We start from the raw sequence: 24499 nt of genomic DNA on the forward strand, positions 1-24499 counted from the left end.
TGCCACCCCTTTCACGCCACTTTTTTTCTATTGTTTTGCACAGAAGTGTAGCATGTCACTTCAGAAGCGGTGTCAGCTCTGTGCTCCATGTCCAACAGGTGCACTTGCTTTACGTTTTGTCTGTCTCTCAGATCTGCCACGACTCTGGCATCAATTTTCAAGCAGTTTCTGTTGTCAGCATCAGCAGTGAGTAGGTGCAGCATCTTTTGAAACCCCTTGGGAACTGTCTAGCACAGCAGGGCATGTGTGGCCAGTGCCGTACAGAGCTTTGCTAACCAGATACCAGTGTGCGAATAGTGCCGGTGTCGCAAGCAGAGAGTGTGTGTGCCCTGTGCTGCCAGACTGCAGGGAGATGCCATGGGAAGATGTTCTCTTCACCTGGAACAGGATGAACTGCTTGGCTCTGAAATATGTGCCTGGCCCATTAGCATAGGTCACTAACTGAAAGCAGTATGGAACTTTTCTCCTGTGCTAATGGGCTGAACTCATCGCTTGGGACGCAGTGAGCAGCCCAGCTCAACAGGAAGCATTGACCTCTATTTCCTCTCAATTCCTCGTTGGTGAAACTGCTTTCTCCATGAAGTCTTATCTAGCAGGAGAAAGTAAGTAATGTCTTTTCTGCCATTTCTAATGCTGGCAGACGGTGTCCTAATAACCTGCAAAATGAGATAGAAATTGAAAAACTGAGAACTAGATCGAGTTAGGACATCATGTGAATCGGTGCAAGGACTGTTGCTTCAGTTGAAGGTGATGCTGAGGCTGCCAAATGCAAATTGACCACCAAGTATTGTGTTTCACAACCAGGTACTTGGAAATAGGTCTGTTTGAAGCACATGTGATGTCCTGTCCCCAGTGAGTTCAGGGGTCCTCCAGATACCTTAGTTCTGTGGAGACCTCCAGGTCCTGTCCTTTAGCTCTGCCTTGACAGCCTCAAGTGAAAGCGAAGGATAGCTCTTGGCACACAGAAATCAAGGGTAAGGATAAATTTTTGTGCTGGATTGGGCATCTGTGGGCAGAGGCTCGTATATGGTGGGTGTTTGCAGTAGGTTTCTCACTTGTGGGCCTTCTGGCTTCAGCTGGAAACTCTCAATGTGTATTCCCAGTGCACAGAGCAGGAAAACTGTAAGAACAGAATTACTTCTTAAGGAAGGTGACATGCTTTTCCAGACGTCCCTGGGGAAGGGGTGTTGATGCGCAGGTGAAGATAACCTGCACAGCAGTTAGCCCTCTGCCATGCAGGTTTCTTCCCCAGCTTTGTGCAGCTCGAGCTTATTACTCACGTAGAAAAATATGTTATTCAAATAGTTTTCCTGGTTTGCTTTGCAGTGAGCCTGGGATACATGGGCACTTGAATTTGGGCAGGTTCAGGGTAGTTAGCTGGTCACTTAAACAGCCTGATTTCTAGACGAGCCAAACTGTGTTTCCTGAAGCACTGGATTTATTTTATTTTATTTTCGAAAGTCCCCATCCCCCTCTGCTTCATGTCATGCACAAATTAGTCCTTCAGAGAGTAATTTGAAAACAGGGGCTTACGTGTGAGAAGAACGTACGATTTGAAATGTGTGGTACTTTTCAGTTAATTAGAAACTTGAGATCTCTCATTACTAATAAAGCTTCAGGTTTCTGTTCTTTGAAGCAGACAATTTTCCAATCAGGCATAATTACTGAGAAAAGCTCCTTGGCTGGATCCATTAAGTTCCCCTCCTGTTGTTTTTTTTTTTTCCCCTCTCTTTTTCCTCTTGTCTTGGCCTGGAGACAGTAACAGATATGGCAAACCTCCAATAATTACCTGAATGGCAGATATTAAGTAGCTTTATAATGTATCTGAGCAAAGGTTATTAAATCTGCTATACCGAGCTTTTTATCTCTATGTAGAACTTTAAAAATTCGCTGTGCAAAAGAATAAGCATTGCTTTCCAAATACATGTTAATTAATTGTCCGTTTCTATTGATGCTGGACATAGTTCATGAAAAATTCTTATAAAGTGCCTGCCCTTGAATGGTTTTCTGGATAGACCACCAAATGTAAATGCTCCTTATTGTTACAGATTGCCTACCTCTGTCAATTTAAAATTGTTGCTTTTTCCTGAGCAGTGAGAAATTATGTATTTCAAATTACTTCCTTGGAGCTCATCACTTCAGAAACATTAGCACTCTTGTCTATTTGTAACTGCCTTTTTATGCTCTTGATTATATAGAGAGTTTTCTGGGTTTATGGGTTGATGTAAAGCTGCTGAAGTAAAATATCGTTGCCTGAGAATTTAGCATAGGATGTACTGGTAAAAGAAACCCTTCTTGGAACAGGCCAATTCTTTTTTTCTAGGCTAGTAAAGGAAAACATGAGGGGAATGACTTATAAGACCTGGAAGGAAAAACACTGCAGGCAATGCTGTCATTCCAGGTGGTGATTACAAGGTGGTGACCTTAGAAAAGTGATCCAGCAGAGTTCTGAGAACCAAGATACACAAAAATTTTCTGTCTTATGCATTATTGAGTAAATCCTGATGGCATAATATCCAGGTGTCTTATGTGTAGCTTTTCAAGGTCTCTATTACAGTACCAGCAAAAAGTGGTTTTGGAAAGGAACTTAAAATACCTTTTACAAAGAGTACATTAGCTGGCGTTAGGCAACAGTCCAGCTCAATGTAACGGGGGCTTAAAATCCCTATAGCTTAAGCAGTATTTAGTGTGGTTTAAAATGAACAACTTAGAGGTATGTATACAACTTTACTGCATGCTTCTGAAGCTCTAGTTGAAGTTCAGTGATGAAAGCCACGAGACTGTGGAATAGATTTCACTTAAAATCCAGACTTCTAGAGGGGGCTGGGCCTGGGAGAGTAGGTCTGATTCCTTTTAAGTAAATAACTTCATCTGTTTAAATCTACTTTTTTGTTGAGGGTACCCAATAATACATGCAGGTTCAGGAATGAAGGCAAGAGAATAATGTTCTTCTGTCCCAGAGGTGACTTACTCCTTTCCAAATATGTTATTGAACTTCTGCATTGAATGGGTGTAACCAATGTCAGAGCAGAAATAACTATTCCATCTCCATGTGTATGGATAGTTCGGGAGACAGGAAATTCGGAATCAGTATAAACAAAGTGACTGGTTTTTAGACTTCATTGTGACAATGCTGAGAATACCCAGTTGGATTATCTTTATAATGTGTGTTCTCTCTCTAATATTCTTATTGGATAAAAAGTAGACAAGAGAAACCTTGTCGATGTACCTAACAAGTACGCTTGGGGTTTTTTTTTTTTTGCTAAATTTCCTCCAATTCATATCTGCCATTTTAAACCCCACAGGCATGACTGGTCTGGTATATTTGGTATAAAGCATGACAGTTCTCCTGAACAGTTCCTCAGGGGTTAGAAAACTAACTCTGATGTTTGAGATGGGAGGTAAAATCCCCTTCTGCCTGTTCTCAGGCACGTACTTTGTGCTGTCTCAATGGTCCCCTCGGCACGTTTCCCACCCGGCACAATTGTTGCTCTCTATTGGTTTCACCCTCTGACTGCCCTTGCTGCTGCTCCCAAGGGAAGGAAACAACCAAAGGAGATGCAATATCCAGTAGTTTGTACAAAAGTTTGTCTTTTAAGACAGCCTGTTTATTCTGCTGAAGTGTTAGTTGTCTCAGTCTTCCTCTGAAAGGACGCGAGCTCGCTGTCGGCTCTCTGGGTGATGTGTGTCGGCACAAACACTGTACGTGCTTGTCATTGGTGCTAAAGGAATCGTTATTGCTAATCCACTTATCCTGGCTTTTCCTGTATTGTACCAGAGTTCACTCCAGAAGAGTCTTTTGAAGAGAAAATAGAATTTGCAAATTCTCTTTACTTTTTTTCACTCAAACAAGTAGCTTCCCAGTGAAGTTAAACCTTTTATTGTTGAGAGAAGAATTTGTGGGTGTTGCATTAGCTCAACAAACAAAATACTCAGCCATGAGCTACAAGTATAATACTGCTTTCTCCTTCAGTGTTTATTTCCCTTTCAACAGTCTACAGCCTTAGTGCTTCAGTGGGGTTTTTTGTTGTTTGTGGTTTTGTTTGGTTTTTTCCCCCCCCATGATTGTCATGTTTTTTCTCTCTGTAAAATCAGAATGGCTTCACGGGTATTTGCTTGAGTAAAAGCAAAGGGCCTCAAGAGTTGCCCTGTGAGTTTTAATGAGCTGCAGTCTGCCTGTGTCTTGCTCAGTTTTAAGTCCAAGAGTGGTCTTTGTTCAGCAGAATTTCAAATGGGCTTATGAAATTGCTCCTTGAGACGAAATCCTACTGGGACAACCTGCTACTGGCCTCTGCTTTGTCTTTGTCTGTGCCCAGTGCCATCTGCAGGCGTAACAGAATTGCTCTTTTTGGGTAACTGCAGATTTAAACGAGGAGGATTTGGCATTAGGCTGTACTCCTCCTACCTCCAGCAATATTTGGATGTAGATAAATGCTTTAGATCCATCCTGGGTTTTGAGCTGCTTGTTGAGGCTATGGTAGGCTCCTTATTTTTAATGTTTTTCTCTGACTTTGAAATGCATTTTTCCTCAAGGTTGGTACAGTAAATTGACACATTTATCGTAACAAAGGGAGGCATCTCTGTTTAGGCTTTTAAGAATAATTGACATAAGTTTGGCCCATATGGCATGGGTAAACTGGCTTTTATCTGATGTTTCTCTTATTTCCTTTTTAGTCTTGATTTATCATTCAGTTTGCATTATTTCCTCCTGTCTCTTGTGTCCGTATCCCATGTCCCTCCCAGCCCCCCCTTGCATTCTTCTCTCTTCTGCTTTGAAGCTTTCTAAAGGATAGGACTGTTCAACAGCAGCCAAGGAATAGTGAAGTTTTCAAATCAGTGATTTTGAATGGATTTAGGAACAAAAGAGAAATAGACTTTAGTGAACAACTAATTCAAAACAGTATTAAAATTAGGAGTGAACAAAATGAAGGCAAAGTTGTGTATGAACCTAAGCATGAATAATTTGAATTAAGGGGTTCAGGTAAGACAGCAGAAAAGACAGTGTACCAAACGAAGCTGCCTCAAAACTCAGGAAACCTGACCTCTGGCCCTGGCTTCCCTTCAGCACTCTGGGAAATGTTCTCTTGCTTTCTCTCTGTTTCCTTATTAGGGTGTGGGTTTTTTTTTAATATTCCAAAACTATAGGTGAAAGGTCTATAGTATTAGTATTAATTATCTCCTGGTTGGTATTTACATAAAAATAATTTCAACCTCAAGAATTTGCCCATTTTTTCTTTGGCAGCTACTTGTTTATAGGTTGCACAGACATCTTCTCCCATTTTTCAGACATTTGGTAAGTTTTTACGCACCATATAAATTTAAAGCCCATTTAAGCAACATTGTCTACAAACCATATAATCTAGAATTGGAAAAAAATATCCACATACTACAAAAGGGAAGTTCTCAGGATTTATTTCCATTTCGTTATGTCTGGGAAACGGAGACCTTTCAGTCAGCTTTGCTTCTCAAGAAATAATCTTATACTAAAAGAAAATTGAATTGCAGTGCCTGTTCAGAATACAGCCAGGGAATGTTTTCCTCATTAACAGATAGAGGCTAAGACAGATTTCTGGCTTGATTTATAAGCAGAAATTAAAGCAAAACCAGCATTTTGTGTTTTTCCTTCTCTTTAATGCTGAGAAAGAATGGAGGCAGAGAGCTGAGCTGATAACTTAGAAAGAAAAATTGCTGTGAAGGGGAATTCAGCACTCCCTCTCCATCAGTGGTTCTCAGGCAGAGCTGAAGTGTTGCTCTCCTTAGACTCTTTGAAAACATCAGGCTTTAATATTTGAGCTTGTATCCAGTGATAGGCAGGTAGAAAGGTGTGACTTGAGGCTTCCTTTGCTTGTCTCTGTCTTGGCTGATTTTTGCTGAGTATTGAGTATACACTGTGTTGGCAGAGCAGGGTCTTGGAGAAGCTGTGTAAGACACCTCTAGGTAGTGCATCCTGAATGTTTTGATACACAAAGATTACTCTGCACAGAGGGTTTATGCTGCCAGGTGTTGCCTTGATCTGGGTGAGTTCATCAATAGTTCAATATCATGTTCAGACTCCTGCTTAAAATTGTGCACATGTAGTGTAATGTCAGCTGGCTCTGGACAAACTTGCCAACTGCTGAGTCTCTCCAGCTTTCCTCAGAGCAGGGATGACTGTACAGTGTGGGTCAGCTTCAGAACATGCCTGGAGACTGCACAGCAGTTGAACTGGACTTCTCTTGCTGGTTCTTACCTGTCCTACCTTTTCCTGCAATTAGAATTAGAATTAGCTGGAAAACAGAGGCCAGTAGGAGAAACAAATGAAGTGAGAACATGCAACTTCTTAATGAATTATATTCAAGATAATTAATTGGCTAATTACAGGAACTTGTTAATTCCCCATTACTGGCACTACCTTCCCTGATGGCATCTTTCGTAACTGATTTCTTTATTAAAATGGAAATGTTGGTCTATGCTTCCCCTGAAGTCACAGCAAACCCACATCACAACATGCCTGGCAGCCGATCTCTTACTGAGCACCATTTCACAAAGGGGACCCCGGTTTGGGCAGGCTCCGAAATGGAGTGAGTTGAAAATATATTTGTTGCCTGCCTGCTGGCAGAGCAGGGCAGAACTATTTTTCAAGAAACTTTCTTCAAAATTATGCCAAGGAGACCTAGGGAAGGGATCTAGTCTTATCCCAAATGACTGCCTGGAAGACAAGTGTTCTTGGCTGCTTGTGAGGAAACAGCAGGGGTTTTCTGAGCTCTGAGATGCTGAAATTCTTCTAAAGAGATTATTAAGATTTTGTGACATAGTTATTTTTGGGGGCTAAGGCCTACGTTGATACCAGTGGATGTTTCATGGCTTCAGTTTGTTGAATTCTGTTTCACATTGACCTTTCCTCTACCCGTGTGTCACCTCATTAGTCCTGCTTCAGGACTCTCTAAATGCTCCTATCCCGTAACTTCCTAGTGTTTCACAGCACTTAGCATGCTTGTTCTCGTAGGAGCCCTCTGAGGCAGTGCTATTAGCCTGCTGGCAAAAGGGGGAGCGAGGCACAGAGCTCGGGGTGGTTCTGCACCTCCTTTCTGAGCCCTCAAACACACTGGGGCATCTCGGTGTCTGTGACTTGGCCGTGGTTTCACAACTTCTCCCCAGCAGAGTGACCAGGTTTCCAAAGTATGGGGCTAGCATCCACCTTTTCTCTCTTTTTGTGACTCCGTTAGGGGCAAGCAGGGGCTGACACTGACCACCTATTGTTTAAATGCTGTTAATGGAATGAAGCAACGTGTGAGTGATAACGCGGCAGTAACTGAGGAGTACCATAATGGCAGTGATGCAGGACATTTCAGCCAGGCAAGACTGAACATCAAGGAGTTCCGGTATCAAAGTGGTGTTGACTTAGATGTGCCCAAGAGGAAAAATAAAGGGGATAGAAACAGAGCACTACCCCTAATGCCAAACTGTTAGTACAAGGGGTTTATGGATAGTCAGGCAGAATCCAGGTATGCCGAAAAAGACTTCATGTACCTTCCATCCAGGTCATACTGCAGTTCTGGTTATATGCAGCCAGCCCCCACCAAGTTGCAGTGGGGCCTCTGATGCCCTTGTGATTCATTTGTGTATGTCTGTGATACAAAGCATGAAGAGTTTGTCCTGCTCTGCTGCGGCCTGGCTCTGAGTGTGGGAGTCTGCATCCTTCCCTTTCAGCCCACTGAGGGAGAGAGGTGTTGAAGTTGCTCCTGTGAAGGCTCACGCTCAGCTTTGGCAATTCATCACGATGCAAGGTGCAGTCTTTCACCTGTGTATGGCACAGCTTTCCTTTCAAGTAAAGCCCCTGTTTAAAATGTGTTGGTTCAGCTTTTGTTGCACGGTTAGTTCCTGTGTCTCTGTGCTTTGGGGCTGTAGCAGAGGCCAAAGCAAAGCCTGAAATGACATTGTTCCATTAAAGTCAGTTGACTGTGCAGTTAACACCACCATAAACAAGTGACAACCAGAAACCTCAGCTGACACTTTAAGTTTAAGGCTGTTGTGTGGCATTTCCAAGTCTGTGCACTGTCTAATGCCCCCTCCGAGCACAATTACTGTGTAAACTGAACTGAGTGTATTGAATAAATATGCTAACTTCCCCTGCTCTTTCTAGAGTTATAACAGTGGATTTCTTACTAGATTTGAGATTGTTATTTGAGAAGATGCTGTTTCTCTCTTAACTGACTCTCCATATACTTCCGTTGTTCAGGAAGAGATAGGTATATAGATATGTCCCCCACCGGTAAATAGCTTATTACCCAGGTCTGAAGAAACCCAAGTATTAATTTTTGCTGGTGTTTATATCCTGACAGCTATGGACTACCTACTTTGGTATTCTGGAGAAATACACAGGAATCAAAATTTTGTGCATGTTACCTCAAAGGATTGTAGCTTTTCAATCTGGGCAACAAACTGGACACTAGAAAATTCCTTCCTGTTCAGAACAATTATTTAGCAGAATCCATGTCGATGTGCCTGTGTGCTTAGGCATGAAATCAAGTGTTTTGCCACTTTCCTGTTTTGACGATACCAGAGCTAGCAACTGAATCAGGATTAGTGCACTTGGTGGAACTGAATGATTTAAGAGTCCCACAAACAGTTTTCAGGCTCATAAAGCTTCACATATTCACAGACATACTTATGTACTTTTTTTCCAAAAAAAGTAATCACGATGTATGGAATTTTCCATGACGCCTGAAGATACAGATGCACATATTTGTTTTTAAGTTAAAAACAGTCGTTCTTGTAAGTAGCCTGTAAGATGAAATGGCAAAACTACGTAGAAAGATGCTAATTGTGCCAGCTGAGCCTCTGTTCCAGTTCACTTGTAGGCTGTAAAGGCTGGCTTTCTGATAACGGAATATTACAAAAAACAGTGGGAATACAGGACAGAAAATAGGATGTTTTCTCAGCATAGATCATCTAGCTTCCCTCAAGCAAACTAAACCTTTATATCGTTCCTTAAATGGTTAAATTTACATCACCAAAGTACTGTAGTTCTCTCTGAGAAGCCTAACGTGACAGACTGATTTCATGATCTGCCAGAATTGGAAGATCGTCTGCCTGCTTTCATTTCCCAAATGTTTTTCCTGTGTGCTTTTGTTCTTCTGCAGAGATGGGTCCTTTGATTTTCAAGTTGAGCTGGAAATTGGATACTGCTCAGTACTTCCTTACTGAGGAAAGAGTTAAGTGCTTGGATGTTGTGCCATCTGTTTTGTTTTGTTTTCTCTCTGGAAATGGCAGAGATATATCTAGAGATATATCTCTAGAATTAATTTCAATACTTTTCTTCAAAACTTTTAAGCTGCAACTGGATGATAAATCTTACATGAAAACAAGTTTATTGTAGTGCATGGTTTCCTGATGATTAACAAAAGAGTTACTTGTAATTAGCTGCTCACTGTGAATGTAAAATGCTTAAGGATAGAGAAAGCTCCAGCCAATAATTTTTCAACATACTGAAGTGTGTTTTATGTTTTAGATTAACTAAACTATCATCTCCAATACCTCCGGACATAATTTGGCATCATTGCTAGGTTCTGGGTTTATTTGCCTGAAAGAGCTCTGAGTAGAAGAGGTACCAACAACGGAGATACCCTTTCATTTCATCTAAATATATTACCCTGTAGGCCTGAGCTGTGATGTATTTGAGCAGCAACGAAGCGTCCATGATGTATCCAAGCTGATATCTAGTTTAATAATGGCAATTAAGCATTGCACTTTTTTCACAGAATGTACCTTGCAATTAATAAGCTGCGGTTTAATTAAATTGCTGAGAGGGAGGGCAAAGCAGTGTCCTCTATCAGACTCTCTTCCTTTAATTAGAATATGTTCCAATCAGCAAATTGGCAGGAATATTTAAGTAGAGCCAGAGGTTTATTAAAATCTCCAATGAATGCTATGGACCATTATGAAAATATCTTAGTTAATCGATATGGACATATTCCTCAACTTTTCCTTAAAAAGCTCTTTGGATAGTTGTTATAATGTTCTGAAAAGCAATAATCATCTTGTGCTTGAACTGACCAAAATTTAGTTTGACACTGGAACTGGCCCAGCACGATTCACAATGGGATTTGGCCTTCCATCTTCATACCCTGCATGCCGTGTATTTGGTTTTCGTTACGAAATGGCACAGTACAAATGATACATAAGATCATGTGTAAGTTTTTATATGTATGTAGACACACACACACGGTGAACTGTTTGGCTCACAGCACCAATGTTAGCATTGCCCAGCAGTGCAGGAGCTGTCCCTGGAGAGCTCTGTGGCAGGAGCCTATGGATTGCCGTTCTTCTGTAGACGTTGGAAGAAACCCTGCAGTTCCAAGGTCCAGCGCTTCTGAAATGCACTGAACTCTGGCCCTCTTTACTGGAGCCTGGTTTTGGCCCATTTGACCCTGGAACTAGCCCAAGAGATACGCAGCCCTTTTGCTTGATTGTTCAGCCTTGAAAAGAGAAGACTTCAGGGGGACCTAATAGCTGCCTTCCAATACCTGAAGGGAACCTACAGGAAGGCTGGGGAGGGACTTTTTACAAGAGTGTCCGCTGATAGGACAAGAGGAAATGGGTTTAAGTTGAAGGAGAACAGATTTAGATTAGATCTTAGGAAGAAATTCTTCAGTACGAGGGTGGTAAGACTGTGGAATAAATTGCCCAGAGAAGTTGTGGATGCCCCCTCCCTGGAGGTGTTCAAGGCCAGGTTGGATGGAGCCCTGAGTAGCCTGATGTAGTTGAGAGGTGTCCCTGCCCATGACAGGGAGGCTGGATTAGATGATCTCTAAGCTCCCTTCCAGCCTGTGCCATTCTATGATTCTGCGATAAGATCCAATGGACTTTCTCATGCAGATGAATGGTTCTTTTATCGAGAGCTGACTCTCAAGTGGCTTATACTTTCTTGGAAAATATTTAGGCTTTGGCTTGCACATGTGGAAGCCTCTGAAGAAATTCACCTTCCCCTCCCCCCAGCTATATTCTGATATCATCTTCAACCATGGAAATGCAACTGGAATACATGTAGTTATTCAAGAGTATTGTGAATTGTTGGGGGAGTACTCTAACTCCTGAAGTGTGTATGATACATGGTGTGCCCCAAATATGAATATTTACAGACCGGGGGTGTGCTGTATACAAATCATTCTTTTACCTGTGCTGCCCTTTCCCAGATGTGACATTATAGTCATAAATCTACTTCAGTTTGCTTTTGCCCTTGAATTTCAGCTTAAGTTCTGAATGTAAATCTGCTTGCAGAAAACCCCTGGCACCTTCATTTTCCTCACTGCTTTTTTCCATGCATCTCATATCTTTTGATGTACTTTCAGCATTTTACTTTTCTTCCTGATTTTCTTGAAGGAGTTATCTCTGAGGTTGACTCTCTTTCCCTTGTTGTCCTTGCAGTTCCCTGGACAGACAGTATATGCTGTTGCCGTATTATTTTCCTTTTTTTCTTCTCTGCTGTATGACTGGTAGGAGCAATGTGGCAGTGAGTAGGATGCTGGCTCCATCACCGATGTCCAGCTTGATTGGTAATGGAGTATTTTTAGATACACATAAGGGAAAAGGCTTGAAGGAGGCTAATTATCTCAGGCTACTTTAGACTAGCTTTAACATCTTGAGTATGGTTTCTCTCATGCGCACCTGTATTACAGCTCTTCGAGTGCTTTGTTGGTCAAATGTTCATGTTTCCATGAATGGCAGCTTATCTGTGCTGTGCCCAGAGCAGCATTTAAATAGTGGTGCCACTAGAGGAGCAGTCAAACCATAATTCCTAAATCAGAGGCGACCTGGTCAATTCTGGAGAGCTGGCCCCGTGCTCAGTGCAAGTTACGTGAAACTGCTGTCATGCATCTGAGAGTTGGAGCTGTGCTGGCAGAAGCAAAACCAGCCTGTTTTTCACAGCACCCTCGAAAATTCTCCTACTTTCTGTGCATTGAGAACCACAGCATAAAATGGATTTTTTTTTTTTAGTTTTACCTATGTTATACTTTACAAACTTATTATTAATGGAGAAAGTTTAACTTCAGACATTGGCTTTATAAATTGACCTTTTTGTTCTGGGTTTCTGTTTCATTGAAAAGCATTAATTGCTGAGAGTTTTGCTATTTGGCCCAGGTTTCCAAATATTTTAAGGATGATGTGATTTGAGACTATGATATATCTAAACCAGTTTTGCACTAATTCATGATCCACTGTGAGGTATCTAAAATACGGTGAGTTTTGTACAGTTTCATAATTCCTTCATTAATTTATTACTCTGATCTAGTAGTAACTTATTTTTGTGGCAATATCTTTTGCAGGATAATTATGCAAATAACTAATTAAATTAAATCTTTCAAGCTAGCAGGAGAACAGAAATAAAAATTACAGATGATAAAATAAAAACTTAAGTGCAAGTAATGCACAGATGGTACAATGAAGATGAGATGCCATTAAAGAGGCACAGAGAATGTTTAAAGGTATTTCCTCATACAACAGATGAGTAAATGAAAGAAGTACAGGCTTATTTAGAAAACCTTGTGCATGTATTCATTGCTTGAGGCCACTTAAAAGTAAAAAATCCAGAACAGCATGCAAAGTGCTGAGAAAACATGGGTTAATATAACAGGCAAAGGAACAGTATTCTTCAAGTGGAGAGTGTTGTTCAGTGCTTAGCTCTGTAATATATATGTTGTAACTAAGAAAAACGTATGAGATTATCTTTACTGGGCAATATTTTGCATAATTCTCACACAAGAGTAACAGCATAGGTTAATATTCCACTAGAGCATGAGGAAAAATGCACCAGACTGATTCTTTAGCTCAGTACTTAAAAATAAAGGGAAACGGGTAAATAAGGGGGAGAAGCCTATGTCTTGACTGGAGACCAGCGGAGCTGCGATAACTGTATGGCTGACTAAATTCCATGTGTTACCATAGTAGAACAGTGGGAAACGCGGTCATATTCCTTTGTATGCTCCTTAAATAACTACATAGGCCTTCAATGAGACAAAGAAATGAGTTGCTAATCATCTGCTTGGCACAGGTGTCACCAACAGAGATGGCACTCAGTGTAGTCCCATGGCTTTTCAAGAGGGATGCAAACTGCTCATGAGAAGTCCAGGCTTCCCGGCATTCTTCTTCATTCTCCAAATTCGCAACTGTTCTTACAAACCTCCGAGTTTCAAAACCGGAATTTCTTTACTGTCTTTTCATGATTACCTGGATTCTGTTGCCCTCAAGACTGCTGCAGAATCCCCCTGATCTTAAAGGTGCAAAGCCACCCTGCTGTCACTGTGTGCTCTTACGGACTGAACCACGTACGAAGCCTTGAGCAGCCGGGCAATGTGTGAAACGTTGCCAAAGTATATTTTACAGCTCCTGATATTTCTAATCCTATTCTGCAGTCAGATGTGCAACCCTCAGAGCTACAATCCAAACCAGCACTTTCCTTGCTTGCTGATCAGACTGCACTGGAAGATAGCCTTGATGTTTCCCCCTCAGAAAATGCTCCCTTCTATGCACTTTACAGTCTGAACCATGAAATAATAGATAACTTTATGACCGACCCACTGATTTAGGAAACTAAATTCTGTGCATCTTAATTGAAAGTGCTTTCACAAGATGGGGAAGAGCCTGTGCTCTTGGCCTGTAGTCTAGCCTATCTTGGAATATTAAAAGGTTTTGCATGGCAGCAGTGGAGAGGAACAGACTGTAGCAAAGTGACTGGGTCAGTGTTCAAGGGCTTTCTCTAAAGAACACACTCAAAAACATAGGGTTTACATGCTGCCTTGCAAAGAGCAGCCCCTATGTCTTTTCCTGTGGTCAAAAGCTGGACAGCTTGGAGGAAGGCTTGTGGCTTATTGGTGACCCTATGCATGCACTGTTGAAACTTCTGTATTTTTGTAACGGAAGAGGCAGCGGCTACAAGCTTGATAGATTTAGATTGAACGTTAGGAGAAACCTCTTCCCTAGAGTGTGGTGAACCACTGGAGTGAGAAGCTGTCTCGGAGAGGCAGTGGGCTCGCTATCCTTGGAGGTCTTAAAGTCTTGACTAGTTTGGCAAGTGTTGTGCTGACAGTGAGGCAGCTCTTATTCTGGGCAGCAAGTTGGAATAGATGATATCTGGTATTCCTTGCAACTCATGTTCCTGTAAAATTGTGACATGCCTAGAGACACCAGTAGATTCACATAATATTAGTGAAAACCCCCAATAGCCAGCTCCCTATTCTCCTGCTGTGACTCATGTCATGAGAAGATCCATCAGGGAGAGGAGTGGCAGAGTAGTAAAGCATATGTTGTGCTGAATGGTTTCACTGGGTTTATCCCTTGAGGTCTTTTCCTTTACCAGTAAAGTTGGAATATGCAACAGACCTGGTCAAAAGGAACATCTTAGCAGTTATCAGCAAGCTGACATGCATTGGAAAGGCGAGACACTTGCTGTTGTAAAAACTGTAAATAAGAAATGCACTTATATCAAATAACTGAGTTTGACTGATGTTAAGCAAGTTTAATTTTAGTTTTAACCTGTGATTCATCCTGCATCAGTTTTCTGTGATGTAATGTTATGATGATCTGAGTCTTTGAGGTGGGGGGGAAAATCCCTACCTGCTCATTGTTATTCTTGTATACCTAACTCAGGATGAATCTGCAAAAACAAAGTCCATCAGGAAAAAAGTCTGAGTGCAGAGGTTCTGCATCGTTAATCATCACTGATATTAACACTGGAATGAAGCTGTAACAAGCTGATGCCTGGGGTCGGGGCTGGAATTCCACCTGCGAAGAGAAAATCGCTGCAGCCTGACTTGATAGCGGAGGCTTTTAGCTTTATGCCTCTGAACTGTTTCCAGAACCTGAAGAGTAATTGCCAGGGCCACAAGCGAGGGGTCATGTCTCGTCTTGCTTGTGGCAGAAACCCAGTAAGCAAGAAACTGCTACTGCAGAGCACAGCTATCTTCTGGCGATCGTGGTTTTTAACAGCTGCTTCTGGCTGCTCTTTACTGCTCTCGCTTATGCATATTTGTTGATGAGAAGAGTGCTCTTGCATCAGTCCTGATAGCAGCTGTTGCACTTGTGCAACTTCTGATCGTGATCTGTGATCTTGGAGGCTGCTGGTTTTGGTTTTGCTGCTGTGGTTTGTGCAACTATGTTGGTTTACAAAGAAAAACCTAGAGAAATAGGTGAAAAACAGTTAAATAGAAGGAAAAAATGTAATAGAGCCTGTCTGAATTCCTGTCAATGATATTTAATAGTGGGAGAGGTCCTTATTACCCTTTTATTAATTACATATTGCCTCAATTGTATACTACCTAGTTTCAGACAACGTGCATATAAACTGTGGTTCAAGTTAGACCTCCAAGGTTATACGATTTCTTCATTAATTGCTGGTGGTTTTATGGTTGTAGCTGGGCAGGAAGCTTGCTTTAACTTTGGTCTGTGTGTGCATCATTAATGCTCACCAGCCTTTGCCATCATGAGGGCCAGAGCAAAGCAAATTCCTCTGTTCAGCTGTTTGAGGTAGGATGTGCTCGTCTTTGCCCCCAACTGGCCTAGAAAGTCAGTACAGGTGTATCAGATTTCTGGAATCTGAAAAATGTAGGAATATCTTTGAAAAAGTTGGCAATGTGAATTGTGCTGACAGACTCACAGAAGGCTGGGAGTCACGAGCTCAAGACAGTCCTCTTCAAGGGGAAAATGTGTGGGGTCCTCCTCCATCTCTGCATAAATTCTCCATGGGTCCTCGGACCCAACAACACGATACTATTGCCAGAAAGGTGGGAGACATTAGTAGAGCAAAGACAGTAGCTCCTTCACAGGAATCAGAAGAACTGAACTTCAGGGGAAACTTTTGGTGTTCTTCTAACAGAACAATTCACATCACGTCAGGACAAGGGTTCATCTGCCGGTTATTCTCCTGCACCCTCACGTGAGGAAATGGCAGACTGAGGAACTGAGCTCCTTATTCCCTGCGCAGCACTAATAGAAAAGCATCCAAATTTCTCTATTATGCAAACCAACTAAGGAGGCGTTTGTGGTTCACCTGGCATTGTACAGAATGTATCTCTAGTGGTACAAATAATAACTGGTAATTAGCCAGGACTTCCAAAAATGTTCCTAGCTGGTGAATAACTGCTGGGAAACACAAGTGTGATATGAAGCTAAATTAATTTGCAGGCAGAGAGGTCACAGCGGAGTTGTAGTGATGCAAATGGGAAGGGACCTGAGCTCATTGTCACCGACAAGCTGTCAGAGGAGAACTGGAGATTCCCCGTACTTTAGGGGGAGGCCCTAAACCATCAATTACTTAAATATCAGATTTGCTAATTTACTCATAGCATAAGTTTTCTGAAATTGTAGCCACAGTTGTCAATCACTTTCTCTCCACGCAGTTTGCAGGTGGCACAAATTACTTAGGGCTAGTCAGATCCAGAGAAATCTAAGAAGCACCAAAGGGGTTTAACCGCCTGGGGTGAACTGCAGATGAATGAATGACTGCTGACCAAGGCAAGCTGATAAAGCTGCAATTTCAGCAGTTAACATCATTGCTTGGGACTAGGTAAGTTAAAATCTCTCAGGAGAAAGTTTTCATTTTGGTTTGTTTAGCTTAAAATAAAAATAGCGATAAAACCCATTAACTTTATGCATGCACCAAAGAAATCATATTGGATAAATATGCATGGAATAGTAACATAATACTTTTGATGCCGTAGCCACTTGCGATACTGCAAATGATCTCATTATGCCATTTCTAAAACGCAAGAGAAGTGGAAGGGCTTCAGAGATCTGCAGTGAAAGTAGATTTATGGACAATAGCCTTGTGAGGAGACTGTTCAGGACTTATAAGTATCAGCAGAAACCATAAACAGAGGTGTTCTAGAGGTAGTTGAAATAATGAACTGTACAAAAAGAATCAATCACAGGTTCCTGTTTATTCTTTATCATAACACAAAAGCAAAGGAATATTCAATCAAAATGACAAAAATTTAATATATAGGGTTTTATACCGGGCTAATCATAGAAACAATTGGAGTTTTCTTAAAGGTATGGGTAAATGAGAACATGTCATGCTGCATTTGTTTTAAAACAAAGTGAGGAGAAAACAAAGCTGCGAAAGTGTAAATGTGTTCCCAACAGCTTGGTCACCAGGAGAAGCCTCTGCGGTGGGGAATGTTTTTCTCTATTTTGCTGTGATTCTTGCAGTTTCATATGATCTGATTTTCCCCCAACCAATTTTAAGAGCTGATTATAGATTACATAAATCATTTATATGAGTCATCATAGTGATTCTTTTATTACCACAAAGTCCTTTTCATTACATGTTATTTTGATTGATCTTTATAAAGTTCCTACTTGTTTTCCTGGAGGGCACACATTGTGCATACCCAGCATAAACCTTTTTTCACAGTTAATTGAGGCATTCAACCCCTTTTCCTGCGTGCAAGAGGTGTGTACACTAGGCATTAGCAAGAACATCTATCTCTATTATCAAGACATCTGGTATTTTAAACATTTGGCTGTTTACATTCCTTTTTGGTTAGGATTTTGCAAAAATAATGCTTACTGCTTCACTGGTGAGCTTAACCTTGTCTGTGCATAACTAGAAAAATGCTCTTCCAGTTGCTGTTCTACAAAATCTGTTGTTCAGTGGCTATGGTAAAAAAAAAAATAGGCACTTTAGTTTGTGCTATTTATTTTATATGTGATTCTAGTTAAAATAATTTACTCCCTTGAGCTACTCTCTCTGAGGATAACAGTATGTATTTTGCAGCAGATTTACGAATGTTGGGGAAGCATCGATTCAAAAGCTGCTGCAGGTCTGCAGAATGTTTTTTAGGCTGTAGAATAATTATTCTGTAGAAGTAAAAAATTCAGAATCCTACTATTTATTTAACTTTAGCTTGGTTTGGGTTTTTCCTTATAGCTCCAGGACTGAGTCAAATAAAATACCTAATAAACTATCGATTAATGTTTCTGCCTCTTGTTAAGAGTTGATGATCCTCTATTTCTGTGCAGATTTCTACTGGAGAACTCAACTGAGTAGCCTTTGGTTCAAATCACAGAACCAATTTCTCTCGTTAGCTCAGTGCTACAGTAAAGAGTGAGTGTTGCTCTAACTAACGGGCCGAGTTGGGATGTTAAACTTTTGAGGAAAGCTGCTATCTTTTACTTAAATTAGTTCTGATAGTGGGGAAAAACACCAGATGAGTATTTGGGTCCATAGGATTTGCTCTCTCATAAGGCATCTGTAGCCAACTCTCCAGTCAGTCACTTCTGATGATTTGAATGTTTAAATAGCAGCAGAAAGCTGCTTTTTTTTTTTCTTTACTTAACTGTACACCATAATGGTAGGTCAGTGTGTGGTTTTCAAGCTGGATGGATGGAGGGACCTGGTGCTCTCTGACTGTGAGGCAACGAGCAGCAATTTCCATAAAAAGTTAGCACAACTGGACACCAACATGTACTTAACATAAGGAATCCTGTTTCTTGGGGCAGGAATGAGCAGGTGAAGAATAAGCTAAATGATGAGAAGAAGGGAAGTTTTGGGAAATAAGGGAGAAGAAACGGCATCCAGGAAGAACTGTTGGCTTCAGGGTGATCTCAAACCAGCCTGGAGGTCTGGAATGGAAAAATTCTCCTTCAGCATTCCCTCCAAGTCTGTTTAAAAAAACAGTCAACCTCAAAAAAAAATAATCTAGCTTTGGCTTTGACAGCATTAGATTAACTGTCTAATGGATTCTGAGCTTCTGGCATGCATGAGGTCTTCATGCAATGAGGACTCTTGGAACTGAAACTAAATGTTTGTTTGCAGTTTCTTATATCAGGAACACGTGAAGAATCAGAAGTGTTAGAATTGACATAAATTGCAGTAACACAAACAGTGGAACTACCAGTTTTTCATGCCCTTCCCCATGCCTCTTGCTGCTGCTGCTGCAGGGATTTAGAAGATGCAGAGGCGGGACATTATGGTGGGAGAACTGTAGAATTTCAAGGCATACCTGTAGGAAGCTGAGTCTCTTGAGTTTTGCCGCTCACCGTATCATTGTTTTTTAGTTTCACTTTTTCAGTGGTAATTAGTAGATTCAGGAGGGAATTGCTGTGAAGAAACTTTGTGATTAGATGTATCTGTTAATAAATAATGTGCCTGGGGATGAAGGGTGAGTAAGGTGGGCTCTTTCATTCTGTTCACTCTTTAAGATCCGTGAACTTGGGAGTTTGAGAAGACAGTGCAAAGTTTACGAGGCAGCCAGTAAATCTGTCAAACATCTCTTCTATTGATAGGGAGGAACTTGGTGAATTTTGGTGGTCAATATGCCTGGCCAGATTTAACGTTGGTGGGGTTGTTTGCTGGTTGGGGGGGCTGTGGTAGTAGTGTTTGGATTTTTTTTTTTTTAATGGAAAAGAGGACATGATAAACCGAGAAATTATCGAAGTGTTTGAGGTCTGTTTATCGCATGTTCATCCTTCAAATTCTCGTCCCCTTGTGTGGGAGAGATTTGACAGTGCAGTGGTTTCAGTTTCTTGATAGTTTTAAAGCTTAATGTGTTAATCTGGGAAATATGAACCATAATGTGGCATCACAGCCAGTCATACAGCCAGGGCAATGAAAACCTAATGTGGCAGCTGCTACAGAGTACAAAAAAAAACCCAATTATTTGGTTTAAAGTATTCATCAATAGAAGTGGCTTTGATACTACACCATTGAGCTCTGGATAAGTAGATGCCAATGGCAGAAAACCCTCATGAATAACGCATTTGCAAGCGTGATCTCTTCCTTGGCCACCTGCATACAGAAACAAAGCTCAAATGCAGTGAAAGTGTTTGTTACTTGTTGACTCGATCACTCGAGTGTGTGTGAGTACTCTACACCTCCAACCTGGCTTTAATGTGAACATCTCAGAGCAACACGCATTCATCACTTAGTAACTGTGATATACAAAATCCCGTTGAGGTTCTGCACCTGATGTAGTTCAGCAGTAGTTTAAGGCAGAGGCAGCCTCAGAAGAGGTTGAGAGCAGTGTGATGGGGTGAAAGCCAACCTGCCCTGCTCATCCAGCACTGCGGGGAAAGGGAGCTGCTGTTTGCCTGGAGAGAGAGTGGGAGTGCAGGAATAGTGTGGGGAAAATGACGCCTCTGAATCCTGTAAAAAAAAAAAAAAAAAAAAAAAAAAAAAAAAAAAAAACCAAAAAAAAAAAAACACAAAAAAAAAACCCAAACCATTGGCTGTCTCTGTTCTCCTAAACATCCCACATGGGGCATACCAGCATCTTCCACTAATGTCATGCGTGAAAAATCTAGCTTTTACTGGTGTTGCAATCTTGCACCTGCCGTCCTGATAAAACACTCAACCTGCCAAGTGTTTACTCATCTGTGGTGATAATAGAGAAATACTTAATTGACTTAACTTGAGAGCAGCCCCGCTGTGCTACCAGCAGCCTGGTGAAATATTGCAAAGATTAACAAATGTAAAGTGCATCTGTCTGTCTTCCTTAGCTGCCTCCAAAGGATGCTTGTTCCAGGCCAGCGCTGGTCCGCACTGGTGGCTGGGAACGTCTTCAATGCCAGTGAAACTCACTCTTTGCTGTCCAGCAGCTAACCCTGAGGAGCAGAGTTTGGGGCTGTTGCTTACAAATAGAATTGCTGTGTAGGTCCTGGGCTTTATACAGGTAAACACATGTATGTGGGAAGTGTGTTTATGTATATCCTAGCATGTTCGGGGGGATGGGGGGAGGCAGGGAAGGAATTAAGAAGGGGAAAGACCTTTCCTTTCCTCCCTTACAATGTGCCAGTTTCTCTTATGCAGTACAGAAGAGGTGTTGACAAAAAGCATCTGCATTGGCAGGATTACTGAGAAAATCCGAAATGCAAAAATTGACTGGTATCACAGATAATTTGAAAAAAATAAAAAAAGAATGTGTGAGATGTTGCCGAGGTTAGCAGCACGGTGCTAAGTTGTTCAGGGGCAGAGTAAACTCTTGAGAGAATTACCCTGAAGTGAAAAAAAAAAACCTTAGATTTTGGTTAAATGCAGAAGTTGCAATTTTTTTTAAAAAAAAGGAGGGAGGGGGGGAACAAGTGAGGCGGGGGGAAGAGGAGAACTAGAAATAGGGGGAGAGACTGAGAAACAGAGTGTGAGAATGAGAGAGGGGGAGAGGGAAACGTGCTGTACACTGAGCTGAGCAGCAGGAAGAAAAGCTTCCGAGGGTTTCTCAGCTTTAGATGTCTGCCAGTGGTCTGCAGGCACACCAGTAGGTTCCTGTGTGGTGCCTTAAAGGATGTGGACTAAAGGCGAGTCGGAGGGGCTCCAGACTTTAGGGATTGTGGTGGTGGTGTGCTCCTCCCTGAAACTTTTGCACTACCTCGGGCTAATTGACTTGTCAGATGGTAAGAAAACTTCCAAGTTTTCCAGCTCCTGTTTACTTTTGTTTAAATCTGTTTCAGTAAAGCCACTGTGAGTAGCAGCTAGGCTGTGGGAAGGAAAGTGTTGTCTGTCAGTGCGCTGGTTCATAATAGTGTCTTCATCAAGAATCACAGAGGCTGCAAAGAGGGAATTATGCTTTATTGAGGACTTTTGTTTGCTTTGGTGTATTACCATAGCCAGAGAATCTGAATCTGTGGGCTTTTGTCTTGTGTATTACTTTATCCATTTTTGAAATTAATTTTTCTTATTGTTAATGCTTTTTCTCTCTTGAAAATATATTAGTACCAACCTGGAAAAAGGAAAGTCTCTCCTGGGATAATAGAAGCACAGCTGATAATTAGGTGCATGATTTCATATGTCTTCCTAAAACAATTCTGTTGTGACGTTTGCAGATTAAAGATGTGATAGAATGAATGTCAATAAAACTTCTCTGTATTTGCTGTTCCAGACACTTCAGAAAAGTAACCAGAAGCAAAATAACCTAGGGAGAAATATTTCTGTTTTCACATATTGAACTAAAGATTTGGTCTCTCTTCATCTTACCAATGTAATGAACTCTTTTTTCCTTAAAGATTTTCCTGGCTGAGTAAAGCGTATGTGTTTCAACCATTAAGTGAACTTTGGTGATCAAATTATGTGTTCATAAAGGGATGTAGATATCACTGAATTGTGAAAGAAAGTAACTTCTTGATGAAACAAATTGATTATTTAAAAAAAAAAGAGGAAAAAAAACCCGCAAAACTAAGGAACCCCCAAGTCACTGAGTGTATTCTTGCTTCAATCACTAACTGTGCCAATTTTATCTAGCAAAGGAAATAGCAATGATAAAGTATTAGCATAAACGTTTTATTCAGATATTAACTTTCAAATATGGGTTAGCTAAGGCTGACGAAAGATTGAATAAAAGTAGAGGAAATTTATATATTAAATATGTTTTACTGGATAATATTAAAAGCAAGAAAAGCAGCTGGAATTTTAACCTTGCTACTGTAAAATCGGTGCTCTCATATAATCCTAGAAATCCTCCTGCAGGATTAGGAAAAAATACAAAAGCTGGCCTAAATAAGAGTTCTTTTATTTAGACTAAAAGATAAATTGGCATGTATTTGTCATTACATGAATTTTGATATTCCTTATTACAAAATTAATATCATGGGAGCTTTTAGTTTACTCCTAGAATGTCACTGGAGTTCAATTATATAATTACAAATAAATTAAGATACCTGACAATGACAACTAATTTCAAATAATGACAACAGAAGTGCTCACCTTAAAAATAAGCTGTCAAGTCAAATCCTGAGGCAACTGCATTGCTACCTGCTTAACTGCAAGAAAATGTTATACCTTCTTTCCAGATCTAATGACTGTAATTCCAACGCCTGCTCTTTTCAAAGCAATTGCTTTCCCCAGAGAGTCTCCCCATTGTTTCCCCAGCAAAGTCAAATATATGACAGGTGAGAAAGTAGTCCGTTCAAAGGTGAGACAAGCAAAAGTGAGCAAATAGTCCCAACTGGTACTCACTGCACAGCTCTGGCTGGATTTTGTTTGCGATCATCGGTCAATAATCACTCACTCTGTACAAGTGTAGAAGGGTGTAGCATTTTCTTTTAACTCTTTGTAAGGGAACGCTCTCAGAATTACTGATACACGTAGTTCCTCATTGCTGATGGATCGCCTGCCAGGGTATAGGTGCATGATACGATAAGCCTTTTGAACTTTAGATAATTTTTGTGGAAATTCTTTTTTTTGGTTGCAAAATAGTTCTCTTGGAGACGAAGATATATTTGTTTGGGTCTCATTAAATTATAGGAGTTTGTGTTTTCCCTTCTGACTGTACCTGTGCGAAGAATTACTTGATACTTTTAAATAGTAACATTAATGGCCACCTGCAGTACATTAATGTAGTGCAATGCAGATTTCAGTCACTTGGAAATCTTTAAAGGTGGCATTAAACTGTTTTCTTTGAGCTAGGTGGCAGCGGTGGGAAAGGTACAGAGGGTGCTTATTTTGCAACATAAATATTTCTAACATCTTTATATTCACTAGAAATGATCACCACTTTTTATTTATAAGCATCTAGAAATTCCATGTGCTTTCTCAGGGATGTGTGTAATAACACTAAAATAAGACACTGAAATTGGCTATATTCTTATTTCTTTTTAGAACTAGAATTACTGTCTCCTGTAGATGAATCAGACATACTTAAACAGTGTTCCTTTGTCTTGTTTAAAGAAAGGGGGGGGGGGAAAGAAAACCACAAAAAACCTGAGTGCTGATTCTTTATTAGTCTAGTCTAATGTAAGAAGCAATAATTATGGAGAGGGAAAGAGCGCAGACAGTAATTTGGAAAATGTGAAAGTTTTGAATATGCTGTAGCCGAATGCATGTGTGTTCGGTTCCACCTTCTCTGCTAGTTATGTTCCAGAGGTTCCTGTTCTTGCTCTTAGCTCACTCAGCTGCTTAACTGGAAATGACTGAAAGCAGAGACACCAGGGGCAGTTAAATCGCCAAGTACAACCTAAAACCGTTGAGTATTTTTTAATAAAATACTTAACCAATAGGAGATTTTTTTAAAATTATTTCTTTTGTTCCACTTGAAATGCAGGTGGAGCAAGTCTATGTGAAATGATCCCCTAAAACTCAGCCACTCAGCATAGCTCCAGTAAGATCAGACCTTTGCCAGTTGGGCTGTTTGTGTTCTGAATTCTTCATTAAAACATTCTCATTTGCTTAAAACTAAGAGGGGGTAGGGGAGAGGGTAGTGTCTAGATACAGTTAAGAGGCAAAGCTAGTGTAACTAAACAGAAAAGTTTTGCAAAGCATGGGGCCGTTTTTTGTGACCCTAATAGATAGAGAAAATGTTGATGCCTTGTTGCCTTATGCCTCTCCACTGTTCCATCTTTTGGGGTTTGGTGTTTGTTGACTGTGTTCTCGCTGCCATTCTGCACTTTGACAGAGCTGCTGCAGTCGCGGAAGTTAGTTCCCAGCTCCTAAGAGCTACACACAACCACATCCAAAGGAGTGGGCCAACAGCTGGAGATTGGTTTCCTGTAGTGTAACAATGCATCCGCAAACAATGACATGTATTGCATATAG

General features: G+C 40.9%; 1 protein-coding gene across 4 annotated transcripts in view; it reads left to right on the forward strand.

The window, feature by feature from the left end:
- The window catches only part of KCNIP1 (potassium voltage-gated channel interacting protein 1), a 272184-nt gene that overhangs the window by 195994 nt on the left and 51691 nt on the right, over window positions 1-24499 (forward strand). The window contains exon 1 of one of the 4 annotated variants that reach the window (XM_009980119.2): window positions 21258-21366. The exons of the other annotated variants lie outside the window; for them this stretch is intronic. Within the exon in view, the coding sequence (XP_009978421.2) occupies window positions 21258-21366 (109 nt within the window). Of the gene's footprint in view, window positions 1-21257; window positions 21367-24499 lie in introns of those variants that run through there. 4 annotated transcript variants of the gene reach the window in all.

Source organism: Tauraco erythrolophus, chromosome 16 (genome assembly GCF_009769465.1).
Source record: "Tauraco erythrolophus isolate bTauEry1 chromosome 16, bTauEry1.pri, whole genome shotgun sequence".
In the NCBI taxonomy this organism is placed as follows: Eukaryota; Metazoa; Chordata; class Aves; order Musophagiformes; family Musophagidae; genus Tauraco; species Tauraco erythrolophus.